Source organism: Phaethon aethereus (assembly GCF_964289735.1).
Source record: "Phaethon aethereus genome assembly, chromosome: 1".
NCBI lineage: Eukaryota > Metazoa > Chordata > Aves > Phaethontiformes > Phaethontidae > Phaethon > Phaethon aethereus.
Window position 1 is genome coordinate 163,499,350 of NC_138575.1, and position 27,549 is coordinate 163,526,898.

General features: G+C 39.8%; 1 protein-coding gene across 2 annotated transcripts in view; it reads left to right on the forward strand.

Annotated features, from left to right (window-relative positions):
- The window catches only part of ABCC4 (ATP binding cassette subfamily C member 4 (PEL blood group)), a gene marked incomplete at its 3' end in the record, with an annotated part of 156,449 nt that overhangs the window by 106,977 nt on the left and 21,923 nt on the right, over window positions 1–27,549 (forward strand). The window contains exons 21-29 of one of the 2 annotated variants that reach the window (XM_082014247.1): window positions 2,907–3,057; window positions 3,697–3,816; window positions 8,839–8,949; window positions 10,436–10,536; window positions 13,444–13,635; window positions 16,690–16,746; window positions 17,976–18,131; window positions 22,117–22,206; window positions 22,682–22,854. In XM_082014247.1, coding sequence (XP_081870373.1) covers window positions 2,907–3,057; window positions 3,697–3,816; window positions 8,839–8,949; window positions 10,436–10,536; window positions 13,444–13,635; window positions 16,690–16,746; window positions 17,976–18,131; window positions 22,117–22,206; window positions 22,682–22,854 — 1,151 coding nt within the window. The remainder of the gene's footprint in view (window positions 1–2,906; window positions 3,058–3,696; window positions 3,817–8,838; window positions 8,950–10,435; window positions 10,537–13,443; window positions 13,636–16,689; window positions 16,747–17,975; window positions 18,132–22,116; window positions 22,207–22,681; window positions 22,855–27,549) is intronic. The other variant, XM_082014248.1, reaches the window with a different exon arrangement.

Below are 27,549 nucleotides of genomic sequence, written 5' to 3' on the forward strand. Positions count from 1 at the left end.
CTGAATACCTAGCTCGCTGCTTGTCTCCAGCAAGGAGAGCAGTCAGACTACTTGTATTATTGTTATCGTCAGCCTGCTGATTATCTCAGGTCCTCCAGCTTGCACACCATGAATCTACTAGAAGTTGGGGCAGTCTTCAGCTGAAGAGGTTAGTTGTGTCTTGTGAAACTCAGGAGCTAGAACCTTTGCCTTACCTCACACAGCAACTGCATGATTACAGTCTGCAAATGGTTGTGTCTGGCTTTCAGACTACTTCATTAAGAGTTAATTTATATGCAAGTTTGGTTTTCCAAAAAAACACCACACATGACTGATCCACCCTATCATAAATTTTTATAATGATAAGGTGGTGCAGGCTCATCTAAAATTCCTTCCAAAGGCGGTGTCAGATTTTTACTTTAGTCATCCTAACCATCTTTTCCTTCCCTGTATTTTTGCCGTAGCAAGGCTTTGTTTACATGAGCTGGATCCTCATAGTTCTACTCCCACTCCCACCGGCACTTTGCAACATATTGTAGATTAACATAACTAAAAACTTCAGTTTGGCTTTTTTTGTTTTTATTAAGAAGCATTTCTTCTCCTTGGAATTCTTTTCCTGGAAGCAGCTTTCTTCAATGCTTCACTTCAGGTTTGCGGATGATGGTATGAAAAGAGAGAAGTACTTCAGAAACTGCTTTTTTGTGGCTGTCTAGGAGGTGATGGAGGGAGAAGGGGAAGGCAGCAGGCATAGAAAGCAGATTTGGGAGTGAGTTGTCAGAAAGAAGGAACGAACTTCGATCTCCATTTGCCGATGAGGATGGAGGTGAGGGAGCCTTTAGAAATTAGCTAGCGTGTGGATGGCTGACAGGCTTGGCAGAGACAACAAGCAGTGCTGGGGAAAATGGTGGTCTAGACAGGAGAAAATTCGGAGGAGGTCAGGAATCTCTATTTCCTTTCTCTCCATCCCCTGATAAAAACAAAATATGCTTACAGGGTTTTAAAGAATACCAGAGAAGGAGAAGGTAGAGAAGGGCTGATGGCAGCGCTGGTGAGGAGTCAGGATGCTTTGTTTTGCTTTGTGCTGACATAACCATGTACATAATTGATCCAAGTGAAACACCGTGCACTCTCCCTGCCACCTTACCTCCGTGTGATGAAATCTAGGTAAAATGTTTGCAATCTACTGTATGTATCTACAAGGTCAAACAACATGATGCCGTCAACACCTTAACCCACAGATGAGCCATGTAGTGGTAGTGCAGCTTCCTTCAGAGCTTCTGCCCCATACCTGCCTTACAGCTATTTTCCTTAAGAGATCTATGAGACCCTATAATGTGCATTCAGGATCTATGAGGTGCGAGGCTGTTACACTGATAAATCCCCTATCATGAGCTAAGATCTTGCCTAGAGCTGAAGACTAAATTGTGCTGACTCATGCAGTCATAATGCATAAGGTGTGTGGGTTTGCTGTTTGGTCAGGTGAAATTAGGGTAAAGTCAGAGGAGCCTCAAGAAAAAAAAACAGATCTTGGAGAAAAGGTTGTGCTCCGTTTTGGCTTTAGAGCCTGTGTGTGTGGGCTACCAGAAGTGCAACAGGAAATGCGATTTTTCATAGTCACTTCCGTTGAAAGTGTTTGAAAATCCAGGTAGCTCTGTGGTATCCAGCCTTAGCTAATGTGTTGCTTAACTTTCCCAATTTGATGCACAGATAAAGGGACAGAAGCCTTTTTGCTGTAAAACACGTGTTCTTGGGACCCAGTGGTCACTGATGCATTTGTGGCACCCAAAAATCAGGCAGCCACAAGATTCAGCTGGAATCTACTTGTGTGTCGTATGTGATGATAAAGAAGGTAGCTCCTCTACAGTCCATAAAATTGAGACCTTTTAGAAAATATTGTCATTTCAAAGGAATTTGTTAATGAAAATAATACAGCAATTTAGTGTTGAGCTAGAATTTCAGTTGTCTGCTTTTGTACAGGTTGGGTTTCTTTTTGTATGTTCCCCCCGCACCTTTTTTTAAGGACACACCCTGATTTCAGTATGCCAGGACTCCTGCCATTCATATATACACACACAGCTGGTGTTCTGAAAGAAATTTGTGTGCAGATAATGCTTTTCATAATGTATTCAAACTGAAAGTTTGATGTGAATTGGTCTGCAGGAAATGGGAGATTTCATTCAGCAAGTTGGTCCAGGATCCACTGTCCTAAGCAACAAAGCTTCATTCCACATTATATCTAGTTTTCTAAGAGTGACTTAGAAGGTTTAGCCCAGCCTTTTGTCTCCTACTCTGAAGGCAACCTGGCAAAACTAGCCTCCTGTGATAGTTCTTGCACTATTTAACATTTTCTTTTTATTTGTAACATTTCCCAGTGCAATCCTTTGGGAAGAGAAATCTTGCTTTCTTTGATACTGGGTTTTCTTTCTAAATGGGACAAACCTTGTTTTTAGGAAAAATTTACAAGCCTATGTTGAAAGTTGCTCTTCCAACTGTCAAGTCTTTCACTGAAAGTCAGTCTTTCAGTTTCTTTTTACCTGGAGTGAAAAAATGTATCCCTGATTCATCGGATAGCTTGGGTCCATTTATTTCATTTATCATCTATTACTTTGTTACAGGAGTCACAGAATAATCCACAAAGACAGACAGTAAGGTTCAGTCAACCAGTTTTGTAGAGACATTTCTTAAAGAACAAATAATGCATAAGAAAAACATAAACTGCACAATTAGTCAAATTAGGTATTACTGTAAATTCTTCACGTTGCTTAAAAATAGATGTTGCTCATATGTTATACAATGCATCCGCTCTTAAATTTGGTAGTTATGTTTAAATATTTGAGTGTTTCAATAGTGTTAAATAGTTTTATACTTGTTCTAAATTAAATTCTTCTGGCAAAGAGTTTTTTTATTTTGTTTCTATTGTGTTGCAGACTCTCCTACAGATTTTTGGTGTGGTGGCTGTGGCTGTGGCCGTGATTCCTTGGATACTCATCCCCTTAATTCCACTATTTATTCTTTTCATTTTTCTTCGACGATATTTCTTAGACACTTCAAGAGATATTAAACGTCTAGAATCCACAAGTATGTAGTTTGGCGGGACTTAATGTTAGCTTGAACCCTGTTTATTATTATGTGAAATGCTAGTATTTTATAGACAATCCATCAAAGATCTTTTTCTTTTGCTATGCAAATAACTTCCTTATTGCCTTGGTTCTGAACTAGTGAATTACATGTTTAACTACTGTTTTGCATAATGATGAACCTTAGGTATGTCAGTTTAACTATCTGTAAGTAAAGCTAGTTAAGAATGTGCTAAGTTCCTGGTCTTTGAGACCTTGCATGCACGTACTAATGGTGTTTCTGACATAATCTGACTCTTGTGCCTGACTTTAGCTTGACTATGATATGAAATATTAAGCATTATGAATAACAAACATGAGTGCCTCATGTCGTTAATAAAGCTCAAAGAATTTCTTCAGTGACAGCTATTATTAAAAATGTAAGACATTTTGGTACAAATTAATCTGCCTGTCTGTCTGTATGATTCTGATTGAGTAAGAGGACTTTGGTTAAAGATACTGCATATTTATTCTAAAAGGATGCAGTACAGAAGCTTGTATGGTTAAATATAAAGAAGTAGGATTAAAGGTTAGTGTGGTACAAAAAGAATTAAATGTTCTCCTTCAGCTATTGCTAAGTTACTCTCATTTCCCATTGTAGCTCGAAGTCCAGTGTTCTCCCACTTGTCGTCATCCCTCCAGGGACTTTGGACTATTCGGGCTTTGAAAGCAGAGGAAAGATTTCAAAAATTATTTGATGCACACCAAGACCTCCACTCAGGTTTGTCATGAATTGACTTGAAAAATCAAATACTTTTCTCTGTAGGAGGGAAATACCTTGTGCCCCAGCAACATCTATATAATGTACAGTAAAATCAGTAGGAGCTGTGCATTTGTCTCTTTAGGGTAAAATTTCTCTGTTAGAACAAAAATGTTATTATCTGTCTAGATTTTGAGTTTACTTTGGGATGTAATATAATTTGAGATACCCACGCATGTGTTTCAACAATGTCTAAAGTAAACATTTTAAAGTGTGCCTGATAAGAATATTTAAAGAACAATTTTTGACATTTTCCTGGATTCCATCTTTAAGGGGGGGGAGGGGGTAAACCAAGCTATATTATGAAACATTTAATATTAAGTAGTGTGCTAAGAGTAGGCAGAGATGATTAATATAAATCATCTTGGCAAAGTTCTATAAATCTCACTTCTTTTTTACTTTGAGCAGTTTCCAGGGCTGAAATCTAATATATGGTATTAATATGACCAGAAGATGTAAAATATTAGTATTCTGCAAGCGTAAGTAATATAATTCAGGTTTGCACTGTGATTCTTTACCTTCTGTCAGTTAAATGTCTATTACAATGTTTTTCAAAATGCAGCAGAATGCACGTTTACCATTTTATGTTTGTTAGGTAAGATCTTGAATTTCTTCTGTCATAAGACATATAATTTATAGAACTCTAAGGTTTCAGACCAGACCAGTACATGTTTTCTGAAGTACAGTTTATCACAGGCTGTAGGATTGTGCACACTGACCTCTGTATTGAGGCCAGTAACTTGTGAATGGGGAAACATATCTTCCAAGGAGGAAGCACCTCTAGCTTTGAATTCCCCATTTCTTAATATTTTCAAGTCCCTAGTTATCTGACCAAACCAATTTTACAATAGCTGATAGCGAGGGAACACAAAGTTGTTTTTTAAGCTTTGTATTCAAAGACATCTTTAGCCGATAAACTGCATATAGAAGTTTCACTATACAAAGAGGACTGTGACCTTTAAAAGAAACATTTTCTTGTATTTTAAGGTCGGATCTAAGGAACAGATCAGTTGTGAGGAACTGTCTCCCACAGCATTCTCCTGGATAAACTGGCTGCTCATGGCTTAGACAGGTGCACTCTTCACTAGGTAAAAACCTGGCTGGATGGCCAGGCCCAAAAAGTCGTGGTGAATGGAGTTAAATCCAGTTGGCAGCCAGTCACAAGCGGTGCTCCCCAGGGCTCAGTTTTGGGGCCAGTCTTGTTTAATATCTTTATTGATGATCTGGATGAGGGGATCGAGTGCTCCCTCAGTAAGTTTGCAGATGACACCAAGTTGGGTGGGAGTGTTGATCTGCTGGAGGGTAGGAGGGTTCTGCAGAGGGATCTGGACAGGCTGGATCGATGGGCTGAGGTCAACTGTATGAGGTTTAACAAGGCCAAGTGCCAGGTTCTGCACTTGGGTCACAACAACCCCATGCAACACTACAGGCTTGGGGAGGAGTGGCTGGAGAGCTGCCCAGCAGAAAAGGACCTGGGGGTGCTGGTTGACAGCCGGCTGAACATGAGCCAGCAGTGTGCCCAGGTGGCCAAGAAGGCCAATAGCATCCTGGCCTGTGTCAGAACTAGTGTGGCCAGCTACACTAGTAGGGAACTTCCCTACTACAGTAGGGAAGTGATCGTGCCCCTGTACTCAGCACTGGTGAGGCCGCACCTTGAATCTTGTGTTCAGTTTTGGGCCCCTCACTACAAGAAGGACGTTGAGGTGCTTGAGCGTGTCCGAAGAAGGGCAACGAAGCTGGTGAGGGGTCTGGAGAACAAGTCTTAGGAGGAGCAGCTGAGGGAACTGGGGTTGTTGAGTCTGGAGAAGAGGAGGCTGAGGGGAGGCCTCATCACTCTCTACAACTACCTGAAAGGGGATTGTGGTGAGGTGGGTGTTGGTCTCTTCTCCCAAGTACCTAGCGGTAGGACGAGAGGAAATGGCCTCAAGTTGTGCCAGAGGAGGTTTAGATTGGATATTAGGAAAAATTTCTTCACCGAGTGGTCAAGCATTGGCACAGGCTGCTGAGGGAGGTGACGGAGTCACCATCACTGAAAGTATTGAAAAAACGTGTGGACGTGCATTTCAGGACATCATTTAATGGGCATGGTGGTGTTGGGTTGACAGTTGGACTTGATGATCTTAGAGGTCCGTTCCAACCTTAATGATTCTATGATTCTGTGAATATAAACACAGTATTTTCCAGTCAATTTTGTGCATCTGTCTAACAAAACTGCCAGTAACACCCCTCCTGGGCCATTTATGAACCTGCTTTTGAGATCAAGCTTCAGTGCTTATAGTTGCACCCTTTTGTGTACCTGCATGCTTCATCTTGGTCTCTTTCCTGCCAGAGTATTTGGGGTATACCAGCTTGCTTAGAGTGTGTATGATTCTTGGTCCTTGGAGGAAATATGAGCCAGCAGTGTGCCTGGGCAGCAAAGACGACCAACAGCATATGGGCTGTATTAACAGGAGCACAGCCAGTAGAAGGAGGAAAGTGATTATTCCCCTCAGCACTTGTTAGCCCACATCTGGAATACTGCATCCAGTTCTGGACCCTCAGATACAGGAAACACTCTTAACTGGAGTGAGTTCAGTGGAGGGGCCACTAAGATGGTCAGGGGACTAACAGGAGAGATCTCCCTGTGAGGAGAGGCTGAGGAAACTGGGCTTGTTCAACTCACAGAAGAGAAGGCTTACAGAGGATTTAATAGCTGCCTTCCAGTACCTGCAAGGATGTTACCAAAAACATAGTCAGGCTCTTCACAGTGGTACATGGTAGGAGGAGCAAGAAAATTGGTGTAAGTTTTAACCAGAGACGTTTAACCTGGATACAAGGAAAAACTTTTTCACCATGAGGACAGTCAAGCAGAGGAACAAATTACCCAGAGATGTTGTGCAGTCTCCATCTGTGTCTATTTTCAAGACTTGAACTGCATAAAGTATGGAGCAACACAGTCTAACCTGAGAACTGACCTTACTTTAAGCAGGAGGTTGACCTGAGCTATAGACCTCCTGAGGTTGCTTCCACCCTGAATGATTCTTTGATACTAAATGTGTGCAAGAATAGCTGATGAAGAGGATACCTTTCATACTAGCTCACAAAGTTGGAGTCCTGGGTTTTTAAGTCTCCCAAAGAGTTTTAAATTCTTCCCTGCATCACAGAAGTCTCTCCCAACCATTGTTGGTTGGGAGAGCCAACCCAACAGTTCAGCACTTTTGGCAGGAGTGGTATCCTCCTCTGTCTTTAGGGCTGAGCCTTGGAAACAGGCTACTTGCTTCGAACCCTCTTCCAGGGTTGCCTATGAATTTGGTATGAAATAATCTTTAGATTAAAAACATCTAAAAGGCATACTGAGGTTTAACCAAACCTAAGTTTCCTTCCTGCCAGTGCAACATCTCTATAAGCAAGCTCATGAGTCATCAGAAGTTACACCATGATGAGTCTTTGTTAATCCCCATGATTGACATATTCTTTCCTGCATGCACAGTGACCCTGGTTACATAGGGAGCTTGCAGAATGACCCATCTCAAGCTGGCAGTTTAGTGCACCTTCCTGGACAACGGGATCAATGGAGCAAAACCTTGGAGCTGAAAAATCTGCAATGCAAGTGTCCCATTTCCTGGTCTTACAAGTACACTATTGCACCAAAAATGACCTTTCATGTCACCAGGAAGGTGCCATAGGCTGTTTCTAGGGACATCCAGCTCCTGGGTTTTGGAGAGGTACCTAAATTATAATGATGAATTCAATTTCTGGAACCAGGTTTGTGACTTGATGTGCCCCTCTCTTCTGCATATGTCATTCTGTGTGCCTAGGTGTATGACTGTCCATTAGACCATATCAAATGTCTTGTTTAATGAAAGCAGCTGCTAAATGTGTGGTCAGGCATATGCAGTTAGAGTTGAATGTAAATGGGACTAAGAGGTTACCAGCTCTGGACCTCACCTGGCTGCCTCTTGTCGTTCTCACTCTTTCCCTCTGCTGCCCTCCAGAAGTTACATGGAGATCTGTTGGCTGAGTTGTTGATTTGGTCACTCTGTAATCTGGCTATCCAGTATGATCTGTCTTAAAATGAGACTTACCTCCTCCCTTTTTTTATAAAAGGTAGGATTATTTTAGTTTGAATCTTTCCCAGCGCTGGGTTAAGGAACATGGAAAGAGTTGAAACAACACTGATCTTTAGCGTGGAGTAATGACAAGCAATGCAGAAAGGATTGGAATGGTAACCTTCTGCTGTGACTTGGTAGCAGCTGGAACAATTCATCTGACTGCAGCTTAAGCAATAAATAATGCCATACTTTGTTATGGCTACTTGACTTCTGGTTTTGGCCCTGAATTCAAATACTTTGCCTTCTGTACTGCAGTGTCTTTCCCTGCTGTGTCCTCTATATTGTACTGTAGCATATCCATCTGGGATGGAATTTAGCACCAAATTGTGGACACCTGGATGTGAGTGCCCTGTGGAGATGTCCACCTGTGAGCTTCCCTGAAAGTCGATTTGTGCACTTAGTCAATTGAACAGCTCTGTAGCTCTTACAGGAGCTTAACCGGCTGCAGCTGCCTTCTGAGGACTTGGCTCTGACAGTTGTGTTGTGATATGTTCTAGCTAGAAGCCTGTAGGCTGTAGTCCAGCTACAGCAAATGTAGCTGTACTTCTGTTTTTTGTATAAGACTCCTGAGTCCACCAGAGTTAAAAAAAAAAAAAGGCTTCCATTTTAAATAAATGGACCGTGCTTCAGGCCTTGACTGTTTTTCTTTTTCTTCCTATGACTGTATGTTATACTAGCTGTGGCTGCTATTAATGTGAAAATGAGGTTAGACCATTTCAGAAAAACTGGACAATATTCTGGTCATCATCAGTCCATACAGACATGTACTTGAAGATGGCAATGTGTGGTTTTTTTAACAAGTTATAATTAACGTGAACTAGTTTAATAACAATTATATAGCTTAGTTTTCTAATAATCCACTGTTCTTATGTCTTTGTAAAATACACTTTAGAGGCCTGGTTTCTATTTCTGACGACCTCGAGGTGGTTTGCTGTGCGTCTGGATGCCATCTGTGCCATTTTTGTTATAGTGGTTGCTTTTGGTTCCCTGCTTCTCGCCAAGAGTAAGTACAGATGTTAGAAAAAGTTCACCCAGTAATTACCATGTATAGTAATGTCTAATTCTTTTTCATAGATTGCTGTTTCTAATTGTTTAAGGACTGTGATTAAGTTAAATGTTTCTTTCTAGATCATGATCTCTTCCTCAGTCTAGGGCATTGGGGCTGTATCTGCTTTCCTGCAAATACTGGATACAGTTCAGACATTTTCTGGGCTTAGGCATGCATCTACCGTCATCCCCAAATGTGCAAACAAACTTGGATATCTGTAGTCTTCCCTTTTGAGATTCTGGCTTTCAGAGCAATAACAACAAATAAATCTTCTTCTTTTTCCTCACCTTTGCCTTTCTTTTTTAGGCCTACAGGGCTTTGCTTTTTATACTGAAACACCCACAGAGCTGCTTCTTAAAAACTTTTTTCCCTTCTACACATGGCACAGTAGGCCAAAAGGCAAGCTAAAATTCCTAGGGATACTCTTCCAATATCTTGGATCAGCAGGATAGGCCAGTTCCAGAAAGAAAATAGCCTCGTAATAATACATTTCATGTTCACTGTCACTCATGAACTGTCATTAGTGTATGCATCATCCAGGATGTAATTGGTTTAGATGTACTAGAATGAGATAGGCATCTAAAATATGAAGGAAGAAGTAATTATCTTGGACATGAAAATTAGTGCTAATTTGCTGGTTTTGTTTCTTTTCTTTTTCCTTTGGATAAGTTCTGTATGTGCATGTGTGTGTTAAAATTTGAACGCTCTGTGCTGCTCAACACTGAAAATTTTGAGCTAGGTTAGATGTTACTAGAATGCAAAAAGACAAGTCAAAACAATGGTCCTGAATCTTTCCTTGCCTCTGGATAAGGAGTAGCTCTCTTGAAGTCAATAGAGCTGTACTAGGATAAAGTTCAAGTAAGTCAGAGGACAATCGTGCTTAATATGGGGGCAGACAGAATTAATTTGTTTTGTGAGAATAGGCCCACTGAACACAATAAATGCTTATATAAACGGGAAGAAATATTGTGTCCTGTTATTTTATCTGATCACTTACAAGAGTACAAAGTGGATGTAAATGTTCGTAACTTACTTTGAAATCATTTTACACTCATTTTTTGCTTAGGTTTAGGAGCTGATCTAATTCCTTTAGAAAAACGAAAAGTTACTAATGCTCAGCCAGATAGGGATGACCCTAACAAGCTATATAAGTATGGTCTTGAGACTGTACCTTAGCTTTTAGATAAAATGCTAGGCCAAGGAGAATTGGGATTATCTTTTCAAATATACAGACAATTTCCAAAAAGTACCCAAAAAAAAGCAGCAAGTAGCTGTTCTGCCTGGAGCTACTCATTGCACAGATGGCAAGTACAGTGTAACCAAACAAAATTCTGGCTGTGATGCTTCCATCATGTAAGTAACCTCATGAAAGTGAAGTTAACTAGGATTTTGTGTAATTACCAGTGTACCTATTTGATTCTCTTTTTCCTTTGTTCTGCAGCTTTGAATGCGGGGCAGGTTGGTTTGGCACTCTCCTATGCAATCACCCTCATGGGAACATTCCAGTGGGGTGTTAGACAAAGTGCTGAAGTTGAAAACCTGGTAACGTTTATTTCTTCTTTTTCACCTCTTGGTTCCTTTTTGTGATTGTGACATGAGGCCTTAAGGATTGGATTCTTCTTAATTAACTGAGGACATGAATACCTTAGCAAACGATTGAGGCACCACTTACAGTATATAAAGAAAAATAGCCTCTTCTAGAGTATAATTTGTCTGACTGATTTTGAATGTCTGCTGAGATGAATTGTGTCCAGTAACTGTCCCTCTCCATTCATAGTAAGGGAGACTTTATGATCTCACTTCACAGCAGAAAGGAGACTGTCTAGTTACAGTGTAGACAATTGCATTGCAACTTGCTAAGATAACAAGCAATTAATCCCTCTCTATAAGTAAGATTATTTTTAATTTTATTTTTTTAGATTTGGAATTTTTAATTTATTATTTATTATTGCACTTTAAAATTTATTTATACGCCTCATGACATTTTTAGGGTCCTGTTAATTCATTGTAAAGGCTTATATCCTCTTCATTTGTTGTAAGATAACAGATATTTGGAAGTGTTTGTTTATATTCAGCTGAGAGGAGTGTGTTTTCCAAAATACATAAACTAAAATGCCTTCCACCGATATACAATATTTACTAGCATGAACTAGTTTGCCTATTTATTTTAAGTTAATATATAAGAAAAAAGACTATAAAAAGAACACACTGAGCATAAACTTGGCGAGTTTTTTGTGTTATGTTGACAACTGAAGGTTACTTGTAATTATGATTTGCTGACCACAGTCTAGGAAACATATGTAGTCCTCTCATAGAAGTTGCAAAGCCATATTTAATAACAGGTAAAATTAATAATAATGTTAGATTTTTATTTTTTTGTCTAGTACGTTGCTTCTTTAGAGCATTTTTCAGACGTAAATAAACTAGTGGTGACAGACTTCGGTGAAAAATGGGAAGAAAGCTTTCAGGGTTTCTCATACCGGTTGGGAATTTTTGGAAGTGTCAATCTCTGGGACCCTCTTATGTAGTGAGTTACTCTCTTGGAGGCTGCGATTCAGAAATACTTTGGAGGAGGAAGGCTTCCCATTCACGAAGCTGGCTTTGATGTGGAAGGCTGATCATTTTATGGAGCTATGATAGCATCAACTTTTTTGACAGGTGGACATCCACCAAAAATCCCGTGTTATTAAAGGCTGACCACATTTGGGGGAGGCAAGAATATTTCTTCTCTATCCTACTCTGTCACTCCTTATATGCTTTTCCCAGAATCACAGAATCATTAAGGTTGGAAAAGGCCTCTGAGATCATCAAGTCCAACTGCCAACCCAACACCACCATGCCCACTAAACCATGTCCCGAAGTGCCACGTCCACATGTTTTTTGAACACCTCCAGTGATGGTGACTCCACCACCTCCCTCAGCAGCCTGTGCCAATGCTTGACCACTCTCTCAGTAAAGAAAGTTTTCCTAATAACCAATCTAAACCTCCTCTGGTGCAACTTGAGGCCATTTCCTCTCATTCTACCGCTAGTAACCTGGGAGAAGGGACAAACACCCACCTCACCACAGCCCCCTTTCAGGTAGTTGTAGAGAGCAATAAGGTCTCCCCTCAGCCTTCTCTTCTCCAGACTAAACACCCCCAGTTCCCTCAGCTGCTCCTCGTAAGACTTGTTCTCCAGACCCCTCACCAGCTTTGTTGCCCTTCTTCGGACACGCTCAAGCACCTCAACGTCCTTCTTGTAGTGAGGGGCCCAAAACTGAACACAGGATTCAAGGTGCGGCCTCACCAGTGCCAAGTACAGGGGCACGATAACTTCCCTACTGCTGCTGGCCACACTAGTTCTGACACAGGCCAGGACGCTGTTGGCCTTCTTGGCCACCTGGGCACACTGCTGGCTCATGTTCAGCTGGCTGTCAACCAGCACCCCCAGGTCCTTTTCTGCTGGGCATTTCTCCAGCCACGCCTCCCCAAGCCTGTAGCGTTGCATGGGGTTGTTGTGACTGACGTGCAGGACCCGGCACTTGGTCTTATTAAACCTCATACAGTTGACCTCAGCCCATTGATCCAGCCTGTCCAGATCCCTCTGCAGAGCCTTCCAACTTTTCCTTGGAGCTTATTTTGTAATGTGGAAAGGGTAGGTGGCAATGAGGTCAGAGACCTTGCTGCCTGGTGACCTCTGCCCTTAAAGCTACTCCAGGCAACATAAGCCTACTGGATATCTTTATGATGGGGTTTTTTCAGAATCTGTCTGTGATAGATGCGTACAGATAGCTCAACTTCTGTTTCTCTTCCTTTCCATAAGAGGAGGAAGACAGTCATCAGCAAATATTGCCATTTCTTTCATATCTGGCATAAAACACATAGGAAAACAAGTTTTATTCCATATAAGTCACTAATAATATTGTGACAGCTATCTTGGACTGTGGAGCTGGTTATGAGAAACATATTTAAAAGATTTGATGGGGATGAGCACAGTGGTAATGATGAGGGCAAAAAAAGGGATGATGAAGCCAGTAACTCAATGCTAGTAGCTGTTGTGCTAGCTCATAGGACAGTTTTGTTTCTAGCTTTGTCTTCCAAACACACAATGGTGTCATCTAAGCCAGACAGCTCTCATAGCTTAAATTTCGTAATAATTATGCACATACTTAGATTTGAAAATTATTAGACTGATTAGAAATTAATGCTTATGTATAGATTTATGTGTCATGATAATTTGGGTCTGTAGTAGGACATGAGAGGCATTCTTTCCACTTTTTCAGCTGTATAAAGTAAGCATAGGGTAGTACCAAATAGTCTTATCTGTGCTTAAAAGAAAAACTCTGGAATAATTTACATTCAATCTTTATAGTGAAAATATACACACACACACACACACACATATATATGCTTGCAATATATGCAATAAGCTGAAATTTATGTATATATGTCATCTTTCCTCCCCTTAGATGATATCAGTAGAAAGAGTAATGGAATACACAGAACTTGAAAAAGAAGCTTCTTGGGAGACCAACAAGCATCCACCACCTGAATGGCCAAGCCAAGGAATGATAGCATTTGAAAATGTTAACTTCACTTACAGTGTAGATGGACCTTTGGTGTTAAGACATTTGTCTGTTTTAATTAAACCAAAAGAGAAGGTATGTATATGGCTGTCTTTGGCCATTCACAGAAATTAAGCAAAGATGATAAGTTGACAAGAAGCTGTGTGATAAAAACACTTCATAAAATATATGGATGTTAGGAAATTAGTAAGTGTTCCTTTAAAAAATGAGCCTTGGTCATATTTAATAACAAAAGTTTGAGCCTATTTATTCACTATAAGTATAGCATAAATGTGTCTAGGAACATGACTTTTCTGTCTGTCAAAACAAAGGGTTAAACATATTTAGTGATTTTCTGATAAAATTTGGGTTTCGTCAGAAAGTGACAGACATTCAAAACACCAACTAAGCCAAATATGTTTGATCAAATTCAAAACAAGTGGAGCTGCATTAGGAAATGGGGGATTCAATAGAGGGAACATAAATGGAACGAAGGATGTCAACAGACAAGGTGAGCAGAGACAATTGAAAATAAGGAACGTACATGCTCTTGCACAGAGCCCTGAATGGAAGAGAGAAGAAAGAAATACAGATCAGTTGCATAATTTTAGAATTGGGGATTTTATTTCAGTTCCTTTCGGCTACCAATTCAATTAACTGTTGCCATTAATTAGATTGGTAGCCAAAAGAAACCTAGAAATAAAACTCTTCTTCCTCTGCAAATTTGACTCTTCCTCCTCAATTTTGACACTATCCCAATTGAAAGTGTGCTGCAGGGAAGGTCTCCCCCACAGACAAAATTAAATTAGAGCCCTGCAGTGTTAATTCGTGCTTTGCTACATTCAAAATGCCCATGTACTTTTTTGATTAGGATATCTTCCCTAGGAGGCTGGTTCAACTCTCTACAATCATTGCCATGGCCTCATTTGTAACATGCTTTTCCATTCAGTCCCAAACCTGTTCCGTTCCTCAAGTGGACCTTTTTAATAACATGCATGTTACAAGAATTCAGCCCAACTTTGCTGCATGGAGATGATCTCATGGAATTAGGTATGGGTGAGTTAAAAATGGTGTTTAAGAAGAAAAGCAGAAGGGATGTTTATCTACTCTCTACTTTTCTTGCCTATGGGCCATCTCTCTAGCTGTTATATGTCACTCCAATGTAATAGCAGACAAGAAGATTTACATTTCTTAGTGAGAGACAGAAATAAAGTAAAATAAAAAACGGAAGCGAGAAATATTAGCAATGTGTGACTCAGTCCTTGGTGGGGGCAGGAGGGGGAGGGATGACTGGGGGTATTTATTTTTGCTGAGTGGTTATGCTGTGGTTTTGTCGTCCTAAAGTGAATTGGCCCAGCTTGAAACTGTTGCCAAGAACTTCATGTTTGTTTGCTATGATGTTTCGCACAATACTGCAGTAGACTGCCACTGTGTAAAATAAATCTCCCAGGCATCTGTGCTCCTTATATTGGTTTTAATTATGGAGAAGTGTTTCTTCAGAACACGGTTTCCAGATCCGCTAGGGATTCTACCCATGCGGCTGTCAGTAGGTGTTCTTATGCTTGCTCAGACCCCTGGCTCGTACGGACTTCTGGTGGCTGCAGTGTTACTGGCAGGATGAATGAGTTCAAACTTCTGCCGTGCTTGTAGTTTTTCTTGTAGCCACCCCAGCACCCTGTCTGGGAAGCTGTGGGTACAGTAAGAATGGAGGAGGTGATTACTAGCAGATCACTCGTGGGTTAGGGTTTCCTTTGATCCACTTGTCTCAGCATTCAGTATTTCCCTACAGTCCAAGCAGGCTAGGAAGGACCCTCTGTTTTAACCATCTTTGCTGATGTAGCGTAGTCTGCCAGAGACAGACGAGGGAGTGCTCGTGTAAGGAGCTCTGCCAGCAGCTGGCTGTGATTAACCTCTTCAGCTTCTATAACTGCAGCAGGAGACGGACAGCATGTGTAGCCTTGGGTTTTAAACACCGCTACCTTTATTTTAGGGTGCTTATGAATGCTTATTGACTAATATTGTTAAATGCACCTTGTCCTGACAGATCCTAAATTTGAGGGTATGGCTACATGAAAAAGTTAGGAGGATGAGGGTCTGGATTTACGGCATGGCAGCTGTTCACATAAATACTCTCACAGCGTAGCACGAAAGGGAGGTTGCCCGAGGGATAACAAAGACACGGGCAGTTTCAGTGGAGTAGCTGACATGCTGTAAATCTCACCCTCATTTTTTGTGCAGCTCTACTTTGAAGTACGAGTGACGCTTGAGTAATGATGAGCCCAGTGTAGCAGGTGTAGTCCTGAGTATGCACATGGCTTACATCGGGCAACAGAATCCTGGCCATGTGATTCCTGTTAGGTGGCTGCGACTTCCATTTGCAGACCGTCACCATATTTGCACTGGCTGTGAACATGGGCCTCTGAAGAATACAATGCATTAAAAAAATAAATAAATGGGTATGCTGAGAGCTGTTTCAAATTCATGTCAATTTTCAGCAGCCTGTAGTCAATTGGACCAAAAATACAAATAGATTCCTCTAAATACTGAAGAGCATAGTCCTTTCATTTGATGCCAAACTGAAAGTGGGATTTTGACAATATGCAGAGCAGCTGCATTTTTATTTTAAGTATCAATGTATTTTTTATGTTTTTTCTTTATATCCTTAATACAATACTTTATATCACTGACATTTACAGAGAAACAATTGAACTTTTGTTTTCACAACTCTGTGTGTCTGTGTTCTCCATTCAGCCTTTTCTTTCTGAGCTGTAGTGTAACTGTCAGAACTATTTTTCCTTTGTTTCACTGATATAATTTAGAATACGAGGCATTTTATCATTTCTTGTAACATATTTGCTTAAATTAGTCTGTATCTTTAATAATTAGCACTGTATAAATGTTAATTAGTTTGTATACAATAGTACAATAATGAATTGTTGGATGAAATTGTTGAATCAGAAGATAGAAGTAGAAAATATACTTTTAGGTTATGCAGCGTAAGTTGCTACTTGCAGTGTACTTTTTTAGTGTTTTGTGCATTTTGGATCAAACATGGGCACTGGTGCTTTGTCTGAGCTTAATGCCTTTGACTGTTAGACAGTTTCTCCTTGCTCTTCAATGTAATGTTTCCTGTGCTTAATTTCATTCCAGCAGTCATTACTGCATACATCTGAGTCTCAGGCAGTGGGTAATTGCCCTCTGGTGTCTGTACGTATACTCATGAAGGTTTTCATGTTTATTCCTCCCTTCTGCACCCCCATCACTTCACCAGGCTATATTGTACATGCTTAATCCTCATAAATCCTTCCTCATCAAATCAGTATCTCCAACCCATATTAATTTTTTGTTTCAGTTCTCTGAACTCTTCCCAATGTGTTGATTTCTTTCTGGAAATGCAGCGATTAGAACTGAGTGCAGGAAATAACAAATCCTGCCAGATCAGATCTATGTAGAGGGTTACACCCGTCACCTTCTCTGATACAATTGATTACTGTACATTGTTTTCTCTAAGAATCCTTTACCTGAAGACAACATTTTAAAAAAAAAGAGTTTGCTACTCAAGTAATATTTAATCACTACTAATTATATGTCTCCTCATTTATTAATGGGCCTACTTTCTCCCAAGTGTTGGTTTCATATGAAATATTTGTAGGTCTTAACCCTTCGTCATTCAAGTTAGCAATCCCATATTTTGCATTGTCTCTACCTCTTTTTTCCAAAACGCATTATTTTTTCACATTGCATACAGCTTCTGATTTTTCTTTGGGAACATACAGAACATATAATCACTGTAATTTTATTATTCACTGTTTCTTCTGTCTGGAAAGGAATTGTGGTTTGTTCACATGGCCTTGCAGTTTCAATACTTGTGTCCTCTCTGTTGAAGCTGTCTGAAGCATGAATACAGTTTATAGTCCTGCTAGTTTTGGCTGTAGAGTTTGACTACTTTAAAGTACTTCACCTTAACCATGCTAACCAAAATCAGTCTCAGTTATTTAAATTGGGAATGCTCTTCATAAGTTGTTCCCAAAGTGCTTTATGGGAGGCCTTTTTTGGGTTGAGAAGTAGATGCATGCCTGAAATGATTTGCCTAACATCACCCAGCAAACCAGGTTTAATATAAAAATTAGCAGCCTTGAATCACATTACTCTATACACTGAGCCACTTTATCTTGTTTATGCAATAACACACCACACTTTAAGGGAAAATCTTTCACCTCTGAATATGATCGAAGAAATTGTTTGGTATCCAAATGTCACCTGAATCCAAACTGATTTGAGGGGAGGTTTTTTCCTCTTGAAAAAACGTTAATTATAAAGGAGTTTTATTTGGTGCTTGTTCTACTATAAATCCTGTGATGTAAAACTATTGTTTGATATATTAACTTACCTGAAAAGCTCATGGTTTAATTGTACAAACTTGGATTGCTCTGTAGGTTGGAATAGTGGGAAGAACTGGAGCTGGGAAAAGCTCTCTGATAGCAGCCCTCTTTCGCTTGGCGGAACCCGAAGGAAGGATTTGGATTGATAAGTACTTGACGTCAGAGCTAGGACTCCATGACTTGCGGAAGAAAATTTCAATTATACCTCAGGTAAGAGAGTGACTTGGTCTGCTGTAACCATTTTCAATATAATGCTGTAGTATTTAAAATGCTTTGCCAGGATATGTTCCCGCTGCACCCCTGTATGCAGTAGACATAGAAACTTTAACTAGGAGTTATTCTTATTTGAGTAAGGTCTTGATTATTTTAAGATAAATAGAATCAGCTCTGGGGACTCGAGCATTTTCTTCATAGTTTTGTCCCCTGTCCATTCCTCTGGAATACTTGTGAGTAGGTGTTAGCAGTAGGTGTCCTCCTATAGTCTTGGAAAGAGCAGAGAAAATCTGGCAGGAATATACCAGTCTTCAGCAGTCCTCCAAAGTCACTTGATCCTTTGGCAGCAATTCCTGCCTGTTGCATTGCCTGAAGCTTCCTTGGTAAGTGACTTAGAGGGACCACTTTCACCTCTCTAGTCACCCCTATACAAACTGACTGAGGCTAGATCCAGAAAGAGCAAATGTGCCAACTAGAAGTGAACTACCAGCCTTTCTGTTATTTGGGAAAGGTTGGACAGGAGGAGACCAGGGGAACAGACAAAAGAGTGGGTCATTATGACCCATAAACAAAAAGTTGTTAAGCTTTAGAAGCTGAATGCAGGAAAGGCTGCAATACAGGAAAACAACTAAGATGGTGTTGGGAATAGCCTCATCTCTGGTGCTGGAGGAGAAGAAAAGGTGTTCCATGAAGTTCAGTAGGATACAGGTCTTCTCTCCTATGGTCCTACTTTTAAATGAGACTTTTAAATTGAATCAGAGAAGGGTTATGTATAACCTCAAAACTTCCTGAAGGCAGAGCCTGTGCAGATTACCATGTTTCATGAGAGCTGTGATCTCTTCCATGATCATTTGCTCTCTATTGGAGAGGGAAGAAGAGGGAAAAGCTCATATGCTGCAAACGCACAGTCATGTTTTTAGCAAATAATTAATCTGGGATGTTCTGGCAGGTAGATAGAACAGTAGGCTGGAAATCAGGTGAATTTGTTTGCCATGTTTAGCATTAATTCTCAGATCTCTATATTTTATTACTAAAGCTGTATTTAGAGTCCTTACACCATCTTTGTATCTGAATGTTTGCTAGCCCGTCGGCAGGATGGCATTCAGAGTATTTCTTTAAATTGAGAATCTGATAAAAATGGTAATGAATAATGGTTCTAAACCTCTCTTGATTACCTGCCTTTTTTTCTTTCCTTTCCCAAGAATAGGAGACAGAGAAAAGAAGCAGGTATGCTATTATAAAAGAAAAAAGGTACTCCCTTAGCAATTGGATTGTTGCCTAATGCAGGCTGTCTTTTGTTTCTGCATGCTGAAGGCTTTATTATTGCACAGTGGAGGTACTCACTGGAAGTAGTCAACTTTTTTGTGTAAAGAGGACTTTATGTGGATTTAAGTTCTATTTCTCCTGAAAGCAGATGATCATCAGTTCATTCAAGGTCTACAGCTTTTTGAAAGCCTGGCCTGTAGCTATTGCAGGTGATTTCTACTTTTGGAAGAATTCAACCCAGTTGAATAAAATAGAGTACCGAGACAGAAAAACTACTGGTCAAATACAGTGTCTAGATGTTGAGTGATGCAGATGCTGAAGGTTCACTGCATTTAATTATATACGGGGTTTTTCTTACATTGGTCTATTGACATGGTTGTAAAAGTATTTTAATCTAGTTAAATTCTGTGACTTTTACCAAGTTTACATGATAGGGTTTTCATTGTGGTCCCAAAGGGTTTTACGTGTCCAAAGGCTAGCAGGCAGCATTTCTTTTCCACATAAGGGAAGACTTCTTTTCTACTAAAAATACACAAAACTATGAAGTGGTGGTAGTAAGAAAAGGAGGAGGGTTTGGAATAAGGTTTATACTGTAATAAACTGAATGATAGGCATTGTCTTGTACTGTATTAATAGTCGTGTCAATAATAGAAATAATAACGTAACATCAGGTAGTTATTTCGCAGCAAATATCTTCATAATTATGTGGGATGCTAAGAAACCAGAGGGAGAGATGCTTATTAAAATTATAACATAAAACATGCTAAACAGAAGCATTCCTAGAGAGTGATGAGGCAAGACTGAAGTTTTCTTATATGTAAGTTTAAATACCTACCTGGAGAAATAAAAATGTGCTTAGGCTTCTAATTGCTTGCTTGGATGGAGCTGTGTGAAGGTTGTGTTTGTAAATCTTTTCTATGCAAATGTTGTCTGCCTCCCTGACTGCAAGCATTTTTACAACAATTATTTACAGGTTTTTCTTATTACTTTCCTCTCATAAACCAGACTATTTTAAATAATAATCTGTGTCAGAAATGATAATTAAAAAATATCCTTATCTTCTGTTGCAGTACATGTCTGTTGTTAGGACTTTTATAATAGTTATGAACACTTTGTAAATTCAGCCTCTTATTTTGCCAACCTATAAAAATGGATTGAAAAGGAAAATAAATGTAACAATACCTTTCAAACACACCAAATGGCATATTAAAATATGTATTGTTAAACAAATTACTTCCTCAGTGTTTTTGAAGAAAAATGTTCTTTAACCTGTTCATGTTTTCTTTTTAATCCTTTTGTTCATTCAACAAGTTTTTAGTGACATGTTCCTAATGCAACAGATACTTTCAAATAATTGGCATGTTATATCAAGAAATGCATATGTTCTTTTACATTGCTTGTGGCATGTTCTGTCTTTGTTAATCCTTGTATAACACTCAGAGTGGTTTAGAAATGAAGACTCAATAAAAGGGGGAAGGTCTAAATTCTGTTCTGCTTTGCTGCAGCCCTTTGGAGCTGGGCATCACTAGGGTTAGATGGGGCGTAAGTCACAACAGAGGTTAATCTCGGAGTAAGCTGAAGTTATCCAATGTAAGTTAGACTTTATTTCCTAGGGGAGAAAAAAAGAAACATTTTGCATGAGATTTCTTTAATTTAAAGAAGGCTGACAGCATGATGAATGGTCTCCATTTATGATTAGCACTATTACAGCTTTTGACTTGTTGTTGTCTTTATGTGTGGTATTAAGAGGAGTTTAGCCCGAAAGTCATGTCAGTGCATGACTCTCAGGTCTGGCAACTCACATTAGTGAGTACTGATCCATTGCTTAAGGAGTTCTGGATCAAAAGTCATTTTCCCGCTTCTCAAACACTACATTTTCCAGTGTGAATTGATTTGTGCCAGTTTCATTAATGATCTGTTATTGGTCTGACCAGGAACCAAAGTAGAACAAAACTTGCTTTGACCATGGGTAAACCCACATTGGTACCTGAATGGGAGAAGGTACTGATTTGACTCCCTGGTGTCAGCTTTCATTTTGAGTTAGAGCTTTGCCCAGCAGTGTTCCAGTTCTAACTAAGTTTACTTTGATTCTGTGGCAGTATAGATTAACTTCTATGTGTATAGGTTTAAACATTATGTTGAAATGGTGAAAGCTGTTACTCTTAGGCTCTGGTGGTAAAATTAAAGGGCTTTTATGGTGTGAAATGAAAAAACAAAACAAAAAAACCTCACAAGCAAATAGAGAAGGAAAACCAGAAAGGCATTGTGAGCTCTTTGATTCCTCTTTGGTTTATGTACTTCAAAAACAAATTTTCAAAACTGCCCAAACGTAATTTAGGAGTGTGAGCTCATTGACAGTGGTAGTTGCTGGTTTTCATTAACAATACCAGGAGGATAGGAATGATTTCATGTGAGTATGTAGATAGCGTGGCATGTAAATGCCCATTTCAGTACCAACATAACTGTGTACAGCAATTTGCAAACAGACCTGTCCTGTTTGGTAAATTATCTTCATACAGACTGGTTGAACACTTGCCCTCCTCCCCCACTCCCTTTAAGCATGCTATTGTGTAAGCTTTGCATTTCATCAAAGATAGCTTGTTATTGGATATTTCTGTGCTATTGTTGATATAGGTTAGTTCTGATTATTACTAAATTACCTATTGCAGTATAAAACCTGTGTTTATAATTGAATGCTAATTTTACTTGGTTTTAGGAGCCTGTTTTATTCACTGGAACTATGAGGAAAAACTTAGATCCTTTCAATGAATACACCGATGAAGAGCTGTGGAATGCCTTGGAAGAGGTGACTTATTAAATCTAATAATGTACATCTGATATTTACAAGCCAAATAACACTACAGTGCTTGTGTGCGTTAGATTTTAGATGTTTTCATCAGGTTTGATAAGGGCATAGCTGTTGGTGGAAAAAGGTAGACCGTTGTGTGTGTGTTTGTATATATGTATGTTTGTACATGTGTGTGTAGGCATGTATATTGTTATATAAGTCTTTTATGAAAAAATTATTCTTTGGGATGATGCTTTAGTTACATTTTGATTCATATCTTAGTTTTAATGAGCATTAATAGATTCTTAACAATGTGCTTTAATGTTTTTAGAATTCTAATAACTGACACACTGTGTAATCCAACTTGGCACTTACTCATTTTGTGTCAGAACGTAAAAGGTAAACCTTGCATACTTATTGTTGTGTCATCAGACACACAATAGCTGATTTAAAAGAGAGTTACTCATCCTAGAGTATGTTGACATGTCAACAGGTGCAACTGAAGGAGGTTGTGGAAGATCTACCTAATAAAATGGAGACGCAGCTGGCAGAATCTGGGTCTAATTTTAGTGTTGGTCAGAGACAGCTGGTGTGTCTTGCCAGAGCGGTTCTAAAAAAAAATCGGATCCTTATCATTGATGAAGCAACAGCAAATGTGGACCCAAGGTAAAAACAAAATCTGTCATGTTAAGATGAGCTGGCTTTTCTTCTAATATTATCATCTGTACTGTAGAGGTGAACTTAAATGCTTTGTATTTCTTGTAGTTTGTATTGCTATTTTACATTTTTAATGATAGCATCATAATTGTCTATTCAAAATGGGGCAGCTGAGCTTTGGCTACAGAGCAGATGATACAAACTAAGTGCTTAAAATATCCCTAATACCAGTGCATTCCATAGAGTAGGGAAATTCATATTCAAAGTTTATTTGTCCTGCAGACATAGACAAGATGACAAGAACCTCCTTGGAAGTGCATATCAATAATGTCAGAATAGCCATGAAACAAGTTGAGTTCTGCTGATTTCTGGAAGAAATGTCTCTTGGAAACAATTACATTAAAATTAATTAATGAAATAATCTCCCCTCATAAAATCTCCAAAACTAGAAAGGTGAAAAATGGCTATAAGCAAAACCGGATACTTCTGTATTTTTGGCATTTTGAGATGCTATCCCTTCAGGTGGCTCAGATGCTGATGTAATAAGTTACAGATAAAATAGGGGTGGGGGAAAAGATAAGCTGTCTTAAACACTACAGGAATTGCAAAACAGATTTGGAGATGTTTAAGGCTACAGGAGGGACTCATTTATCATTAGTTATTTTGTCTTGTATAACTCAGGCCGGCAGAACTTTCCTGAATTGATTCCTATTTGAACTAGAGTGTACTTCTAGAAGAACATCCAACCTCAATAGAAAAAAAATTCAATGACAACCCTTGTTGAATTGTTCCAATAGCTAAGTACCCCCACTGTTAATTTTTGAAACATTTGAAACGCTGGTGGAAATATTTTGGAAACAATGCTGCAAACGTACTGCATCAATTAGTCTGAGCTGAATATATAGTTCCAACAAACTATGGCTTGAGGGAGAACTCAAAGTCCAAAGAGGACAATAACACAGCAAGTCCCTCAAACAGATGCATTAAGGATTTTGTATGTCATCTGGGCGTGACTCATTTTTATAACATCTTCTTGGGGGAGAAGTGGTGCCACTAGGGTAGCTTTGCAGTTCAGCTGACAGTGTATTTCTAAAACCTTTAAAGAAGTGCATTCCCTTCCCAGAGGTTCTCTTTTTTCTTTTCTTTTTTTTTTTTTTCCTTTTTTGACTATTAGTTTATTTTTGGCTGAGCTCTGATAGATTAACTGTGATTAATCATAGCTGTGGAAATTTAATACCATCTTACTCATCCTCCCTATTTTGGCATCTCACATGTGTGTGTTCTCAACTTGCACTATCCATTTAATTGATCTTGATTAATGTGTGCTGCAATATATATTATAATAAGGTAAATGTTTGTTTGTATCAACTCTAGGCATAACAATACAAATAATAACTTGGAACTTCTTCTTTGAATTCAGTTTGCATTACAGTCATTATTACCTTTTCCTTAATGTGTTGCTATAACTAGAGCCGAGTATTTTTCAGCCGTGCAATCTGATAGGACCTTCATCAGGAAATGCTGATGTGGGTTGCTTAACTAAGCTGTTAGGGAGGCATTTTTGGCATGTAAGGAAAACCTCCTCATCTTCTGATGCACAACCCCCATACCTGGCACCCTTCTCTCTAGCCTGGCGGCAAGCACACATCGTATCAAGCACCTGGGATAGGAAGCCATGGGGAGCTGCCGCCGGCTCTGGAGATATTATTTCTTTTTTTCTGGCTCTTGATCTCTTTGCCTCAACTGCTGCTGCAACCATGTCCCTTCTCTGGTTCAACCTGGAAGCAAATGTGAGAAGACAGTGTTTGGGGACAGGAGGAGGAGAAGGAAGGGTGAGGTGGCATGAGGCAGTGGATGTGACAGCAGGGTGAGAGGTGCAGCGTACCTTCCCCAGGGCTGAGGGACTCCCCACCATGTTTCTCCAGCTCAGCTAGGCCATTCATGCCTGCTGCTGAGTGAAGCTGCACAAAGAAATGAGGGGGGAATTTGGAAGAACCAAATTCCTTCCTTCTGCGAATGTTCTCCTCCCTCCTTCTTACATCTTCCAGCTCCCATATGTACCTTTATTTTCCCCCTTGCTCCTTGTAGCTACCAGCTGCTCTGCATGCTGCAGGGGTGTCAGTGCTGTCGTGAGGGAGAGGAGGAGCTTGCTATAAAGAAGGTTGCCCTAAGTCAGACTTGGGGCATGTTGCATGTTTTACATGATGACTGACAGGCATTTAATTTGATCTTATCTCCTTGGTCCTGACACTGGCATTCTCACCCCAAAGAATGGAGCAATTCTAAAGCAGTTGAACCACTCAGGAAAGTTGTATGAAATCTGGAGCAGAAGAGCTGAAATTCTTGGTCATATACTGAAACAAAATCCCTAGTAACTGAGACTTTTTATAAAACTGAGTAAGCTGAACTTTTTAAGCTTTCCTTGTACTGACTACAGTATTATGTGTTAACTTGTATTTTTACTGCTTATTGAGGACAAAACGTTTTGGGACCAGTCCACTGCCACGTTTTTACACTGGTTGTTCCTTGAGCTTGGTAAAAACAGCCATTGCACATAGTTCAGTTCACTAGCCAGCTTAACCTTGTAAGGTTTAACCTTTTGTTACATCTAACTGCTATGTGTAACTGTTTCGCTTTTGGAGAAATTATCAGAAGCCACTCGGGAATTGTGTAGTGTGAGATACGCTTCCAGGACAATCCCAGGAGGATGTTAGACTGAAGATAATGACTTATCCAGTGTTCCTTTCAGCAGCTTGGTTGCTTCTCATTCAGGTTGTATTTATTCTTGCCCTTTAGATAGTTTTCTTTTTACACAGTCAACTAATTTTGGTTACACCAGATCTTGGGTTGCTGCGAAACTTGGTGTTAGATCCTCAACCCGTGGTGCCAGTGGGACAGCTATACCACCATTTTGTGCTTTCTTATTGTAGTGTTCCTTGCGATGGGGAGTATTGTGGTTCCCATTTTCATATAATCAGATTAGGGTTGAGCTTTTGTCATCCAGCAGCCCTGGTTTTGGTATTCAGGTTGCATCTTTGGTTTCTAATGTGCCTGAAAGATGATGGGGTTTGATCCACGGAAGTGGGTGATGGAATCACTTGGCACTTGTCTGGCCACTTTCTCAGTGTGGGTAGATGCCACAAAGGGTCCATTTATGCCCTGGAAAAAGAGCAGAACTGCTGCTTCCTTTGGCACTTTTCTAGAGGGTAGACAGCTGTAATTTGGCATGCGATACAGTCTCTACACTCTGTCAGCACATAAGTCTGTACACAGATACATCTCTTAGTCTTTTAAATCTTCTTGCCTTTCCTGCCTTCTTCCCGAGATTCTCCTGGAGGTTACCGATGGTGCTTCTGCCTGCCATCCCAGAAACTATGCTCCAGGATTTACCGTGAACCTTAAAGAGGATCTCGTCAAGTCCCTATCAGTGGACATGTCTGCATGAGATTTCATATTGTGATATTTGAAGATGGAGCTATTAGGTCTGTTTCTGATTACTTTGTAGTCTCGTTTTAGAACGTTTGTCACACCCACAATATGGCCAGCAGTTTCTTATTAGGGATAAGCTTGTATTCAAGAAATACTTATTTAAGATAATAGTTTGATAGTATCTGTCTAAGAATGAGAAATGGTTTCTATTGTAAATGTAGGAAGAGGTGGTGCTATAAGGAATGCACGTAGTGAAGGAAGATACAATAAATTAATTCAGAGGAGAGGGGTGTTCAAGGACAAGGCATTCTCCTCAGAGAACAGTAGAAATAACCTGAGAGTTTCAAATCATTTTGAGCCCTTTAAAAAGTTGTTTTCAAAATTCCTGAGCAAGCTATGATTCGCTGTGCTCTGTAGTAGCTCTGCAGGAAACCTCACCTTGAGCTTGACTATAAGGAAAGAAAAAGGCTTTCTTTATATAATTCTAGGGAGTATTAAACATTTTGTTTCTGTTTCACTATTCTAACCATTGCAGAGAACACATCCCACTGTCTATATAAGCCTCTTCCCTACTGAGTGTTTTCATGTATGGCCCTGATTTTTTTCTTTTGAAATTAAGAGTAGTCAGGTCATTGAGGCATTGCTGAGAAGATAGAAAAAAAAAAAATACATGCATTAACACTGGTGTGAAAGCACTGGTATTGCTGTGATGTGGGGCATTAATGACAAATAACTTCTTTTTCTTAAAGAGCCTGTTAACACACAGGGCTAAAGAGCCTGGCTCTTGGCTCTGTCCTGACTTCTCCTCCCATCTCTTTCCCTTGATTGCGTACTGGCTTTGGTTCAAAAGGAGGAGTTGAGGAACACCTGCTTCCCTCCATGTTCTTTAGCTTCTTTTAGGAAACAGGAGTAAAAGGACCAAGCCTTTTCAGACTGCGGCCCAGAACCCAGTTCTCTTAAGCTCATGGCAGAGCTTAAATGTTTCTGTCCCCAGATGAAGATGACAGTCATCATGCATGGGAACTCAACTGTTTATGTCTTCCTTCTCTGATGATTAGTCCTGTCATCAGCAGGGTTCTGTCTATTCCTTTGCCATGCTAGTTGCTTAAACTTAGTTTGTAACAGAAGTTATATTCAGTCCTTCAGAGCACGAGCTTGTGCTTTCTACTGTGGAAGCTTAATGGTTACTCCATTCCTCTAAGTCATCCTGTTCTTCCAGAGTTTTCTTTGTCCACTTTTTATTGTTAGTGCCTCCTGACATGGTGGCATCAGAAC